The sequence below is a fragment of the Notechis scutatus genome, chromosome 2 (assembly GCF_049901735.1).
Source record: "Notechis scutatus isolate UNSWTSFEM ecotype Mainland chromosome 2, rNotScu1.2, whole genome shotgun sequence".
NCBI classification, from domain to species: Eukaryota; Metazoa; Chordata; class Lepidosauria; order Squamata; family Elapidae; genus Notechis; species Notechis scutatus.
In genome coordinates, this window is record NC_142010.1 from 225,018,845 (window position 1) to 225,034,468 (window position 15,624).

At 35.6% G+C, this 15,624-nt stretch overlaps 1 protein-coding gene across 1 annotated transcript in view; it reads left to right on the forward strand.

The window, feature by feature from the left end:
• The window catches only part of LIX1 (limb and CNS expressed 1), a 33,718-nt gene extending 18,107 nt beyond the window's left edge, over nucleotides 1–15,611 (forward strand). Inside the window, exons 3-6 of the mRNA XM_026671353.2 lie at nucleotides 6,124–6,264; nucleotides 11,051–11,146; nucleotides 12,010–12,087; nucleotides 13,564–15,611. Coding sequence (XP_026527138.1) covers nucleotides 6,124–6,264; nucleotides 11,051–11,146; nucleotides 12,010–12,087; nucleotides 13,564–13,848 — 600 coding nt within the window. The 3' untranslated portion in view covers nucleotides 13,849–15,611. The remainder of the gene's footprint in view (nucleotides 1–6,123; nucleotides 6,265–11,050; nucleotides 11,147–12,009; nucleotides 12,088–13,563) is intronic.
• Nucleotides 15,612–15,624: the final 13 nt, after the last annotated feature.

The following is a 15,624-nucleotide window of genomic DNA, read 5'->3' on the forward strand; positions in this document are numbered from 1 at the left end:
TACTTCTGTGTGATAGATCACAGGATAATTTTCTGCCCCCTTTATTTTAGTTTCTTCATATTTTTTTAAGCCTACTCTTTTCAAGATGTGCCTGAATTGTTATATAGCACAATAGTTTATTTTATATATATCCACACATAAAGTAATTGTCTCCCTTCTTCTCACTCCACTCCATTCATTTAAATATCCACCTATTTAGCACTGATAGCTTAACCCTTTTCACCCCCTGAAGATTAATTCATAATTAGAAAACAAAACAGCGCTGAAGAGTGTTTAAATTAAGTACTTTTAACTCAAAATATATTTCTACAAAGCTCTAAGATATATAACGTATCTTCTTATACAAATAGGCATTATTTATTTCTACACTAGGAAGAGCTTGGTTTTATTATCCCCAGTTTATTGTGATTTACAGAAATCTTTAATTCACTGGCCATGGACAATCATACATGAACATATGGTTTTCATCTCCTTCATTGTAGCCTTAGGTAACTTCCTGAAACCACATCCTTGACTCTTAGAAGGCATGCAATTGGGCCCCAATCTCTACCTTCTGTTTCTATCTAGTGGTATTTTGTATACCCCTCCTTTAATCTCCAAGCTACATATAAGCTGCTGTAAGAATTGTGACAAATAAGATCTTTCAATTATAGTCCCCAAACCACATTTTCTTCAGTTTCATTTAAATAAAAGGATTTGGGCAACTGAGTAGCTGTATCGTATTCCCAAGTGATAACTTCTTGGGTTTATGCCTCCTTTTAGGTAATCAAAATATATTCCTATACCTGTGAAATGTTTTAATAGATACAGCCAAATTTTCCAGTATTCAGGGTCAGTGAATCAAATAGCCACCAGGAAGCTCCGCTATGTGTGGAGGTGGAAAACAAAGGAGACCTCATTACGTTTCCATGGTACTGCAATCTCATTTCTGCTGTCTTTTGAAAGTAACTCTGGACAAACACAAGTCATAGCTTATTTTGATTTTATTGAAGAAGCACAGCTCAAAGAAGGATATTGGGAAAGTGGGAAAGCATAATGTTTACATACAAAATTCCTGTGATAGACAAATTATTTCTTACGAGATCACTTTCTATGTTCCTTGGACAATGCAAGTGTAATGGGTTGGATCCAATTTTCCTTCCCATGGAAATGTAAACATGCTGACATTTTTGCTTTCTGTTCTAATTACCATCTCTTCCATGCTTCCTTAATTATGCAACACTTTTCTGAGATGTCCTCATTTCTACACACAATGGTTAACATATTCCCTAATAGAATACATGTAGTGGTGGGGATACTAGTCCATAGACAAGCACAGGAAAGAAAGCAAGATCAACTTCCCTATATTCCCTTTGGTTAAGAAATGGATCTAGACCTAATATTATTAAGTGGCAGTAGCCATAAGGATAGCACAAGCTTACAAAGAAGACCAATACAACCAATAAATAGCATATCCATGGAATAAGCAGAGAGCCAGAAAGTACAGTAGAAATGCCTCTGCAATTTAGAATTAATCAGTTGCATCAGGGAAGCAGTACATGGACACATGATTTCATTACTCCCAAAGTCAATGTGAAAAGCAGTATTTATCAGAAGATACTTTACAATGAGAAGAGCCTGAAATAAATGACAAGAGAATATAATAACTTACTTCTGAGATCACTTTTTAAATTTCTTGTTAGCCCAGATCAGTTTCTAACCATTCTGCTTTCAAAATTATAAGTAGTGAATTGCCATTAAAGATATTTTAGATCCCTGTGGTTCCATCTCTCCTTTATCTAAGAGTGTTGGTATCTTAAAAGGAATCTGGAAGCAAAGACTGAAATAGGGAGAGTTGGGAATATCGGTTTAGAAAGTGAAAAGCTGTAAAACAAGAAACAAAAGGTTCAGCTTTCCATTGATTAATCTCATCCATACTATGCACCCTTGAAAATGAGGTTTCACAGAATGAGGATTTAATAACAATGTAGGGATTTAACAGGCTCTAGGCTGAAGTCCCACCGGAAATCATTCTATAAAAACTAGAGCTTAAATTCATAGGGACTACCTTAAACCCTATTGATTTCAATGTATCTGTATTACTCATTATACAAGACATTATAGACTAAGGCTGGACACATGCAACAGATTGCCCACAGAAAAATAGAAACCTTCTAAAACTCTTCAGAATCCATAAAAAAGGCACTCAAATTGTTTTGGATTTAAAAGGGAATCACAAGAAAATGTGTTTACTCTTGCAGGAACTTCTATTGTTGTTGTTCAGTCGTTAAGTCATGTCCAACTCTTCATGACCATAGATCATGCCTTCTGTCCACCACTGTCTCCTGGAGTTTGCCCAAATTCATGTTCATTGCACCAATGACACTATCTATCCATCACATCCTCTGCTATCCCTTCCTTCTTCTTTCAATCTTTCCCAACATCAGGTATGTTTTCCCCTGTGACTCATGTCTTCTTAGTAAGCAGCCAAAGTATTTGAGCTTCATCTTCATCTTTCCAAACAACAGTCAAGGTAGATGTTGAGGTAATTCCCCATTAGGAGAATGAGTGCACACAGGGAGACGTAGTGAGAGTGGTGAAGAATAACACACAACCAACACACAGATACACTGTATAGTAAAGAGTAGGTTTTTACTTCCAGTAAACGGTTAAGCAAAGTCCAACAAACAGTCCAAGTCATACACAGTTAAAGCAGTCAGTTTTCAGTCCAGGGATAATCCAAATATCAAAGTCCAGTATCATAAACAGTTCAGTAACAGACTTACAGCAATCCAAGAAGAACAACGATTAGCAACAGTAAATAGGGAAAAATTCAGGAACCAAAAAACAGCTAACATCAGAACATCGACCAACTAGCAACTAGCAACAATAGGACTAAACAACCCAGGTTTCTGGCTCCATCTTATGGCCGTTTGAGGAACCACACCCAATTACAATTTTAGCATTCCCTTAAAGAGACAGTATTAAAATGTCTATCCTGGTTTATATATTTCCAACCCAACTGTTAGGTGACTTATATTCCTAACAGTAGATTTCTTTCAGGATTAACTTCTAGAACGATTACTAATGCAGTTTGTCAGTGAGGCTGGCGGTGAGAACCATTTAAAAATTATACTGTATTGGTCTTCTTTTAGGCTGAAAACACCCACATACCACATTGTATAATTTCCCAACTTTCTGTAAAGTCCACTTTGCCCAGCCAGCCCTCAGCTGCCTCGAAATTTTCACCTTTGCCTTCATTTATACTGCCAATCCATTATCCTGACTTTCTACCTAATGTTGAATATTGAAATTTCTTTCATAGTTGTAGAGTATCAGCTGTAAACAGTTGGATGTACTATCACATTGCTTGACTGCATCTAAAATCTACAATTGTTTCATTCTTTTAGATCAATACATTATTGCTAGGGAGTCTAGAACACAGCATACAACATGTCTACTAATTTATTTATTTATTTAGCATAGGGCATACAATGTCAGGGGAACTCATGCTAGACACAATGCAGTCTTGACAGCCTAAATTGCTAGTCCATTTGGTGCTTGCATGCCTATCTTTGGTGCCCTGCAGGGGACAAATTATCTTACACCAACTGACTAGTGGAGCTCCACCTACTGTATCTTGCAGGCTCTTCTGGCAGTCTTGCCTTGCCTCACCTTGTATTGCTTTGCCTCCATTAATTAAAAGGAGTAGATCCCTCTCATGTTCACACTAACTACCTCATTCTTTTCACCCAAGAATATTGCCACACTTTTTAAACACTTCTGTAGAACAATCTGTGGAAATACCTTTGCCCTCAGGGAAAAAAAATGACTAAGGTTTCCACAGTTCTCATGAATTCCCAGAATGATTAATACTGCTTATATGAGGATGGGCATTAAAAGGTCACAGGAGAAAACATAGGCAGAGGAACTAAAATATAATGTTCAAAACTACTTAAGCTTTTGTATCACCAATGATTTTCAAAAAAAGAGGTAAGCATTATTCCTGATGTGTAAACCTCTCAGCCTGCAAAGATTTTCTAGTTGTTTTTAAATCTATGCAGTCTCCTTGATCTGTTACTTTGCTGGTCAAACTTAAAATAAATAGTTTCTTTTATCTTGCCTTTTTACTGGGTTTTGCCTTTGCAAAGATGGTTTAAATCTAAATTGTTTGGATTGGTTTCTATTATAAGGTTTATTATTAAAAGCATGCAGTTCTGAATTTTGTCTAGGAATTTGAAAAAGTAAATATTCATATAACCCACAAGAGGAGGTTAAAACTAATAGAAGAAAACTGGTGACTTAGGCAATTCAAAAAAAATTGTAAAAGATGTGCAAGAAAAAGTTCACAGGTTGTTCAGGAGTCTTTCTACAGTACTTCTTAGTAGATCTTTCAAAAGTACATTTGAAATAGCAAGTAGAAAGGAAAATGAATTTTATCTTTCTTGTAAGGATTTTGTTTAAGGGAAAATGCTAGCAATTATAACAAGTAAAGCCCAATGCTACCAATATTTAATCACACTGAAGAATGAACAGTCTTCACTGCATCAGGCAGTGTTGAAGCATCTCTACTAAAGTAGACTTATGCAAAATTCAGCATTGCAAAAATTTGACGGTGGCGATGAGCTTAGATGGTATTCAAAAAAAGATTGGACAAGTTTAAGAAATGGAACAAAAAACAAATACTAGTCATTCTCTTGAACTATCCAATTACCCATAGACTCACTATGTAAATTCTGGAAAATATTAGTAGGTAGGACTAACAAACTATGTACAGCTACAGCCTATCTGTAGTTTGTTAGCTGTTCTTGCTAGTCTTTCCCATAACTAAGGCAGTGAGCCAGCATTCAACATGAATCTCCTGAATGCTAGCTTAGCAGGAAATCAGCAGTGTACTGGCAGATGTTGCTTGGATTGTGTCCATTAGTTTCTTTGCCAATGGACATCAGTAAATAGCCCACGTGTATTATTCATACTCTACTGGGCTCTCCAAGCTAGAGTTTTTTTTAAAAAAAAAACTTTATTTATCAAATGTTCAGACCTCACATCTCACTCTCTTTGGACAATGTAAAATTAAAAATGCAAAATTCATATTGAATACTTAAATAGCTTTTTTTAGTTATCCAAAGAAATAAACTTCGTATAGATCATAGGTTATATTACCACAGTTGACATCACATGATGTTTTGTGACATTTTTCCCATCACAGAGCTGGGGTGGGCCTGGTTTGTATGTGACGCATTCAGCCCACAGGCCACCAGTTTGACACCCTGGTATAGATGCTTTCACTGACTTGGTTCAAGTGGAACAAGTGCTGGATACGCTTGACAGAGTGAACAAGTTTGTAACGACAAGCAAGAAACATCAGTGAGGAATTGAAATTTCATTTGCACAAGAATTGTGGTGCATATGACATCACTATGACTTCTGTAGTTGTAAACAAGCCTCCAAGCTGTCTATAGTTTGCTTCCTAAGTTGTCAATTTGAAGACATGGTAGAAATAAATATCCTGTATTTTGGTTTCTACTAAGCCAGAATCCTGATAATTGTGATTTGGCATGGCATACAAATATGTAGGGTGGTGTTGACACTATTTGCCTGTCTCAATATATGGCCCATAAACTTCATTGCATTTGCCTTGAGTTTAAATATTCCACCTGAGTGGAAGACTGTCTTTTATTATAATTATGCACTGTTTTATAAATCTCATGTCCCCACCATTACTTCTTTTTCTCTAAACTTTAAATCTCCAAATATTTTAGTCCTTCCACAGAAGAAAGGTACTCCTGCTCCTTGATTATTTTGGCTGCCCTCTTCAATACCCTTTGCAGCTGTCTTAAGTTATTCTTATGAGATGGGTGAGTGACCAAAGCTTCAAAGTATTATTGGAGTCTGTACAAAAAAAGCAGTTCCACATGAATTGCAAAGAAACAAAATGGTTCTTCTAACCCCAGAAGAAGTGAAAACTGGCAACTATGTGGAAACATTCAGCTGATGATGACTCATCTCAGAAGAATGATTTTCTTTTTAAGATTTCAGGTCATCAAGTATTCTTCTCTTTGGTGTTAAGTACAATAAGGACAACTTCATCTTATAAAGATGGGAAATATGTTGTCCCACTTCTTACATTTATTTGTATTTTAGTGTTCCCCGAGTAGGGCAGAAGCTCGACGAGATGCTGCAAAAGTGGCTCTTATCAATTCTCTGTTCAATGAATTGCCTTGTCGCAGGATCACAAAGGAATTCATTATGGAGAGTGTCCAGGAAGCTGTGTCTTCCACCAGTGTAAGTATTAGCCATCATTTTGTGTGCTGTATTTTTATGCATTTCTGATATAATTACAAATGGGAAGAAAATTATTCATGTAAGGGCAGTTGGTTGATAATTTTTTGCCATTATGATGTATGTCTCCCTTTTGACCCAAACATCTTTTCCCTCACTACATACAAGTCAAGACTACATTTTAAAAATTCATAATCTGTTTTGTTTCTAAAGATGAACATATCCAGTTTTTCCAGCATATTGTTGAGAAGTAGAAATTGCAAGCACTGATGTTACATATGCCAGAAATAGGGATTTTTTTTTAAAAAAAAATTAGAGCTGCAGTTTAGGCTTTAAAACTGTACCATCTCCAATAGAGATGGGAAGATGGTGATGGTATGGTGATGTCAATGGGATGTAGAGTTGAACATTTTTGTTTGACTGCAAGTAGGAAAGTAGGTGTTCAAGATTTAAGGCACTCATACTCTTATTTTCAACAATGTTACACCATCAATTACATTTTGCTTGTGATGAGATATAGAATGACAAACTCAAAGGAAATTGTATGGGGTCTGGTGCTCTGGAAGTGATAAAAAGAGACAAAAACTGTGTGGGAGCTCTGATTTAGCCTTCTGACACATCCCAGCAACAATACAATAGCACTTAGACTCATATACCACCCCATGGGCATTTTACAATGTCAACATATTCCCCCAACAATCTTGGTCCTCGTTTTACAGATTCTCAGAAGAATGGAAGGCTGAGTCAACTTTGAACCCATCAGGATCAAACTCCAGGCTGTGGGTAGAGGTAGCCTGTTACACTGCATTCTAACCTCTGTGCTACTAAGGCTCCTACCACCCTTACCCATTTTGAAATAAAGTTGTAAAGATAAAAAGCAAAATAGGCACCAAATCCTAAAGAGAAGAATTGGTTTTATTTGATTTGACTCTGAAAAGCAGAACTCTAAAAAGACTTAGATTGTGAGACATGTTGGACACAATTTTCACATTTTACTGGAGCTAACAGCCATTCACTTAGGCTGTGTAGAGCAGGGGTCTCCAACCTTGGCAACTTTAAGCCTGGAGGACTTCAACTCCCAGCTTTGCTGGCTGGGGAATTCTGGGAGTTGAAGTCCTCCAGGCTTAAAGTTGCCAAGGTTGGAGACCCCTGGTGTAGAGCACTCAACAAAAATAGGACTCAGGAAATTGACCAGTTCTGATCTGAGTCACATCAGTGCCTTGATTATCTAATTTCAATATGTATTTTCTTTTCAATAAAAAGTAGAACATTGTATATAATCCAAGCATAAACTAGAAATATTGTTTTACCGATCACTAGGTCATTGAACCAATGAAAGAAAGAAAAAATGTATACTCAATAGTCACTCATGCGTACTTAATGTATCAATTAATTTTAATGTTATTAAGACAAATGCTTTAAAATGTCTAGTTATATCCTGCCATTCCCTCAGAGAATATATACTTTCTTGAAATGAGTTATAAAATATAAGGAAAGTCAGTCAGGCTCAAACAGAAGTATGAATTAGCTGAGCCCTTTTATTTGTTTTCCTTTATTTCTGTCCTTTCTTCTTTATTATTTAAGTGCCTCTGGCAAGGAAATAAGCTGGCAGGAGCTTTTGTGAAACAGAAAACAGAATCAGATGTTAACATCTGCATTTGGGGTTACCTCCATATTTTTCATGTGTTGGTTTACAGTTACTGTATGTTGTCATCAGCTACTGTGTCACATCATGGAAGTTTCTGCATTTATTAATAGATAATTTTTAAAATAATTATAATGCTCTTCTTGAACAGGCATTATATATATTTCTTAGTTATAAAGATATAAAAACACCAAGTAAATGCAGGTTATAATATATAATATAGAGATTTTAAAAAATATTCTATTTGTATTATGGATTTATTAAACACTAAATCCATTCCTTTCCTTGAAATAAGACTACGAACAGTTCTAAACCTCAGTTAGACATCCCTATAAATTTTCTATATGCCAGCCAAAGATTCCAGTTTTTTAATGCTGCATAAGTAAACATTAGAAGAGAAATATATAATATTGGTTTTGGTGTTACAAATATTTCTAAAGGACAATTAACTCTGTATATATAGAAGCCCTATACATATAAGAGTAAGTGAATTGAAGCTTTATAATGCCTTGTCATAACTCCAGAGACTCATGTAGAGGAGGGAAAGAGGGAGGGGGGAAGGAAGGAAGGAAGGAAGGAAGGAAGGAAGGAAGGAAGGAAGGAAGGAAGGAAGGAAGGAAGGAAGGAAGGAAGGAAGGAAGGAAGGAAGAAAAGGAAGGAAGAAAAGGAAGAAAGGAAGGATCAATCTCCCCCTTAAAAAAAGAAAAAAGAAAGATCACATAAAACAGAAAATCTCACCCCTTTTACATTACTTTTCCAACCACTATAGTCCTCACCCCAACCATTTGAATTTAGTGCAATTCAAACACAACATAAGAAAAAGTTGCTCATTTTAATTATGGAGTCAATAGGCAGACTTTATTCCTGCCAATCTCTGTGATAACCAGAAGGAGAGACAAAATAACCAGAAGGAAAGACAATGAATTCATCTTCTCTCCATACCCATCATCATGATGGAAGTATATCTAATGAATTTGTGATTGATGGGAAAAGATAATGTTGCTGGAGCCATATTATATCTTATGGTTATTAGTAGTAGGGGCAGAAATCTATTTCAGTAAAAGCATGTGGATAATCTAATCAATAATGCAACAAAAATTATAGGAAGAAAATAAATATGCTGACCTCTGCTGAATAAATTACTTTAGTCTCCAACAAACCTCATGAAATCTTTCCCTCTGTATGGAAGAAACTCTTGATAGGAAAGGAACAGGTGGACTGGAATTACTTGGAAAGGGGTGGCCCCCTGGTAAAATAGATAACACTCTTCCTTCTCTACTAAACATTTTGCTTGTATGACTCTAGGTAGATGGAGAAAGTTGTTTAACATCATGGTGAATTTATAGAGGAGGTCTGCAAGTGAAAGTACACCCTCTTTTTAAACCTCTTTACAAATCCTGAAAAAGGCTTTTAAGCATCTCGTTCCATTTTTGAGAACAATGCTACACATTTGGGGAAACTAAGCCATTATTAATTTATATGTGACTTTTTAAAAGAGAATTCATTTCATGCAATATGTACTTTTTTCAATTGAAATTTTCTAAGGTAAAAGCTTAAAACCCCAGAGTTCTAAGCCGTTGTCCTCAGGGATATTTAAAAGCCAGCATAAATATTGTAGCAACAGCATGCTCACGTTCTTGCATTTCCAAAGCTATAAATCTGCTAACAGTTCCAGTGCAGAAACCATTTTGTGGACAATGCTCTGTTCAGCTTTGCACAGCTTCTCCAGAAAGATTGTTAAAAAAAGAAAAGGAAAATAAAATCAGCAAGTATTTTCATCTTCATATGGTTCCCACAGAATGGAAAACAATAGCACTGGGTATAAAGCTTTGATTCAAGCAACTCCCCCAGATGTGGCTCTATGATGCTAAGATGTGCTATTGGATGAAAGAAGCCATGAAATAACAGTTCCCTCATAATTTAATTTGAATCTTCACTCTTTTCATGTTGAATTTGACAAATGCCACAAGTCCACGTACAACAATAGTTTGAATGGAACTTTAAAGCCCTCATAAAAAGGGAAGAAAGAGAACAAAGGCAGAGAGAGAGCAAAGGAAGGTTCCAGCAAGTATTATCCCTTCCACAAACATGCGGCTTTCTCACACCAGGTTTTTGTATACATATTAGGGAAGAGATAAATACATATAAATGCAATTCCATTTCTCATCTAGCCCCTCTTCCAGGGCAAAGGTCAAGATAGTGGTTGTGAACACACATTCACACACCCCATTTTTTACACATGAAAAGGGCTGTGCTTTCAATGTCTGGTCCCAGCCTCCATCTTGACTTTTTTGACTCCTCCTGCAAACACCTCTGATCTGTTTCATTATTATTCTCTAAGTTACTATAACAATTCCAGTCAGAAAGTTGCATGTACTAAATAAGTAAGCAATATGTTAGCTAGGTTTGTTGGCCTTGAAGAGGCTGGGTAGATTCTCTCATTTATGGAAAATATTTGCTTAAAAATCTGCTGCTGTCCAGGAGAAATTGAAAATCAGATCTACCACAACTACCTTATATCAGACCACAACTTCTAACAGCACAATTCTTGTAATTTCTCTTTTTTAAAATACAAAAGGAAGATGTGGATAAATGTTAAGAAAGTAAAGTAGGCTTTGATTTACAACCACAATTAAGTCTAAAATTTCTGTTGTAAGACAATTATTAGATGAATTGTGCCCCATTTTATCACCTTTTTTTCCACCGTGGTTAACAAAATTACTTCAGTTGTTAAGCAAATCTGGCTTGTCGGAAGCTATCTGGGAAGGTTATAAATGGTGATCACATGACTCTGGAACAGTGCATAAGTACATGCCAGTTACCAAGTGCTTGAATTTTGATCACGTGACCATGGGGATGCTGCTACGGTCAGAGGAGTGAAAATCAGTCTTGTCACTTTTTTCAGTGCCATTGTAACTTTGATCAGTTGCTAAATGAATATTTGTAAGTCAAGGACTACCTGTACACTTAATTAAGGCTTAAACTAGTTTTTATATAATGTGTATACTTTACATAAAAAGTATCACATTGCTTTTGTTGGAAAAGATTCATGCTTACATGAGGTGTAAATACTGAATACATTTTTTCTCTGCTTAAAATGAGCTTTCATAATTCAGTTTTAATTTATCTCTTTTTCCTTTCAAGGGTACTTTAAATGATGCAGATGATCCAAGCACAAGTATTGGAGCATATCACTATATGCTAGAATCAAACATGGGGAAAACAATGCTAGAATTCCAGGTATTTGTGGTGGCCTTTATGTGATTCATTTGTCCAGAATTTTCAAGATATACAGGATGATTTTTATATGTAGTATTTTGTTTTGTTGTTCTTTTTGATGCTCCATCTCTCTAACCATGTCTGTCCAATGAACAAACTTCCTTTAAAAGTTTAGCTCTTACAGCTTTGCTCTTGGTTTCTATTTTCTTGGGTTCCTGTTGCTAAGAGTAAAATATCCAAACCGAGGGAAGACTGTGTTTTACTGGAATAAATGACAAAACTTTTGCAGAGTGAACCATTGAAAATATTTCTTTTTGTGTAAGGCCTGTGGCAATCCAACTACAACACTCATGGTTCTATCACAATAGCTTCATGACTCTTATTTTTTCAACAACCATTACATTGAAGTAAGAGGGAAAACATATTTATTTATGTAATATTTACTTAATTTATTATAGTAAAAGGCAATATAATAGTGTAGCATCTCAAAAGTGATTTATTTCTATGGATGCACTTCCAATAAATGTGTATGATAGTACAACATTAACAGAAAAAGGATTTTATGTTTGCAGTGAACTAAAGCCACTTTTAAAAGGAGAGGTCTATAGAGTTAAACCACCTATTATAAAAACAGACTTGCACTTAATTCTACTGCTCTAGACCAAAAGGTATTTCTATGGAATTGCAGAAGTGTAATTTTGAATCTAATCCATTGCATGCATGCCAAATCCTGCAATATTTTCACTTTAAAAATGCTGTCCAGTAACTAGTTGTTAATAAAACTCTATACATTTTTTTAAACTTGGCTTGAAATCAGATTCTAGTCCTAGGCTTCTGAATGCATCCTCCTTGTTATCTCCCCTCCACACCCCATTTCCCCCTAGGAGCTTATGATCGTGTTTCAGCTTCTGCACTGGAATGGAAGCCTTAAAGCCCTGCGTGAAACTAAGTGTTCTCGGCAAGTAAGTAGCCTTCTAAAATGCAACACTAATTGTCAGTTATTCCCAACATTTGTTTTAGAAAAGTCTACTTGAAGTTCTGCTGTTTAATGCACTTCCTCTTTTCTATAAGTCATTTATTGTGGTTGGTCTGGTTCAACCAACTGTCAATTTTCAAGTCCCATCGCTAGAAAATATTTAAATTTACCGCTTTTCTACTGCCATTGTTTGTAATCAGTGTTGCATCTAAGACATTGGAGCATGAACTGGGCATCAGAGCTCAGGAGACCAATCATTGAAAATACAATATGGAGACAGAAACTTCCAAGAAAAATGTTGTAAAAATGTATAATCAGAAATTGTGGGCAAGTGTTGGGATGGGATGAATAAGATCTACACATAGAAACAATGTAAAACATACACAAATAACACCAAACATTTAAACAATTAAATAAACACAAGAAATCTCTGATTCAATAATAGATTGTTCTGGCTTATGTTGGTAGTAAACAGAATTCAGTAGGCAAAATCATTTCATATTAAACATATGCTGAGAAATATCTCATACAATCCAATAAATATGTTTTATTTTTATTACTCTAAGTAATTACTATGTTAATTAACAATCATAACTAACTTCAGTTTTTGCTGATGGTCAAGTGGTAAGGAGGAACTCACTCGGAGAGAGCTTGGATTCGATTAATACTGTATCTACATGAAAAACTGAAATGTAAATTCTGTAGCATAAAATATCCCATTTTTAAAGAACCATGGCAGCCCTTCTCAACACAAGCCTGAACACCATTTGGTGATGCATTTTATACATAGACAAAAAGCATGCAAAATGGCAGATCATGAACAAATGGGTATGGAAATACGAGAGCAATAATTAAAAGGGCTTTAAGATCTTTTAAGTACAATGTCTAATTTTATGACATTAGAAAATAATTCAGTCCTTACTGTACATTAACCTAAGGCTTTTGGGTGTGTCTTCAAGTTAGTGATGATCTATGCAGTAAAAAAAAAAAAGGTGACCTTGACAGGTGAAGGAAGTGCAGACCTGCAGGTTTCTGGTATTATAGCCAACCTTAATAAAGTATTTTTAGCCTTATGTGGATCTTCTTTTTTGGTCTGGTCCATGTCATATGGCTGACATTGCAGTATTCTTGGCAATATTTTCAGAAATGGTTTGCTATTGCCTTCATCCTAGGGCTGAGAGAGAGTGACTGGGCCAAAATCTTCCAGCTAGCTTCATGCCTAAGACAGGACTAGAACTTAGAGTCTTCTAATTTCTAGCCTAGTACCTTTAATCACTACACTAGACTGGCTCACAGCCCTCGTAATTGCTCACATTAAAGCTCCTACACAACTAGGCCTGCAGTTCATGGCATGTTTCTTTGGTGGGATGTGTTGACTGGTTCTCCAACATCTATATTTTAGGATGTGTTTAATTTGCTATATTGGTTGCTAACTCTTCTTTTTGGGGTGGGTGGGTCATAGGAAGTGATTTCCTATTATTCCCAATACAATTTAGATGAACGAATGAGAAGTCATATGGCACTGGACTGGCTCATGAAAGAGCAAGGAATTCCGGGCATTATATCACAAGAGCTACAAGTGGCACTTAGAGAGCTCGAAGAAGCAAGGAAAGCCGGGCAAGAGTTGAGGTTTTACAAAGAAAAAAAAGAAATCCTTGGCTTGGCACTGAGTCAGCTGTACAGCGATTCTGCAACTACCTCTTCAAATGATGATCGCATGAGCCTAGCCCTCAGTGGGTATCGTTAGCCTACATTTGAGAGATGGGATTATTGTGTGTCTGCATCTTAATTATTCAGATCAATAAGAAGTAACTGTTTACCTTACTTAGTGTACCGTGTAATGTACTAAGCTGAAAGCCTCCTTGATGAGAAGAAAGTATCCCAAGTTAAAAAAAAAAAGGAGTCCTTGTATATCAAACTAACGTTCCCAGAAAGTAAGGAAAAGACGTAGACTTCAGTTTATCCTTCTTTCATCATATGGGCAATGCTTAAAACGGACATAATACAATTTGAGAATGGACAGAGGGACTTTTATAGTAGCTGTTTAAGTAGTAATAGCATTTAGGCTTCTAAATTCTTTGAGAAGAAGCACAGTTAGTTAAGTATTGTTGATCAGAGCTTTCAGTGTAATAATTATTCATTGGGTAGACATTTGGGGGAAAAGTAGTATCCTTGCAATATGCAAAAAACAAAAATGTGTAAGTTTATTAGTCTTTTTTAATGGAGAACAATAAAGTTTTCATATTAAAAATAGTGACATGTTCTCAAAAAACCAATGAGATAATTTTAAAATATACTTAGTTGTAGCAAATCTATATCAATTTATTTTGACCTAAGAAAGGGGAAAAAATATCTCAGGTAGTTGAAAGAAGCCAACTTTGGTCTAATTTGCTAAACAAATTAGGGAAATAACATGTCAAGCTTGTTGCCTCTGAATAAGGACTGCAAATGACTGCACTGTTTGCTAACTATGTTATTTTCCTCTGCAAATCAGAAAAAGAAGGCAATATCTTTGAACCGCAGTTGAAATAACTATACATCTTATTCAAAGTTCCCATACAGAAACAGGTTCTGCAAAAACTTAGCAGGGTAATACTGGCTGCTATATCAACACAATGTCAAATCAATGCTGGAAGAGTCAGGATAATACTGAAATGTATAGCTACCAGGTCTGGACTGCAGAAATTCAAATTCAGATTCCTTAAAGCAGATGCATCCTTTTTCAGGATTGCACAGAAGCCTCAAAAAAGACTGATAGCTCTGCAAGAATAGCAAAGAGGTGCTGTTTTCATGCTAAGTCCAAAACATTTTGGAGTCACTTCTCAGGTGTTTTCAGCTTAACTGACTGTCACCACCACCACAACAAAATCGCATGTATTGAAAACAGTAATTTAGAATTATTCAGCATATTTCCTGCAACAGGATTTTCCATCTATCTTCCCATGAAACAATGATACTTTAACAACTGAATTTCAACCTGCTTTTATGATTGCTTAATTTAAGACCTTCAAGTAAAACTATTCAGTGCTACTAGCATTTCATTTATCATGGATTTCTGGTTTAGCAGTAAGCATGGCTGATTAGCTCTTCACTGTTTCTGTATCACAATATATTGTTCATCAAGCACAGTCCAGACAATCTACTCTAATTGTCAGATGCAGAGTTATGTATATTACTGTATTATTGTGAATAACCTTATATTCACAACATTGTGAACAACCTTATATTCACACAAAATGCTATATAGTAGCATACCAAGTAAATTGGGTGAATTTTTTAAGTGTTCATCTACAGTTGTCATCCTTGTGCTTGCTACAGCAAATTATTTTAGTATTAAAATAAGATCCATTGTCTATACAGAATTAGAAGAATGGGCAAATGAAGGAATAATCATTAAAAATGGCTATTGGGTATTTCCTTAATGTATTCTGTTTGATCATCCTCATATGTAAAATTTGGATGGTAATTCTGTAAAAGTGTTCTGAAACTTTCTCCAAAAATAAAGCAAATGAATGTTTTGCAT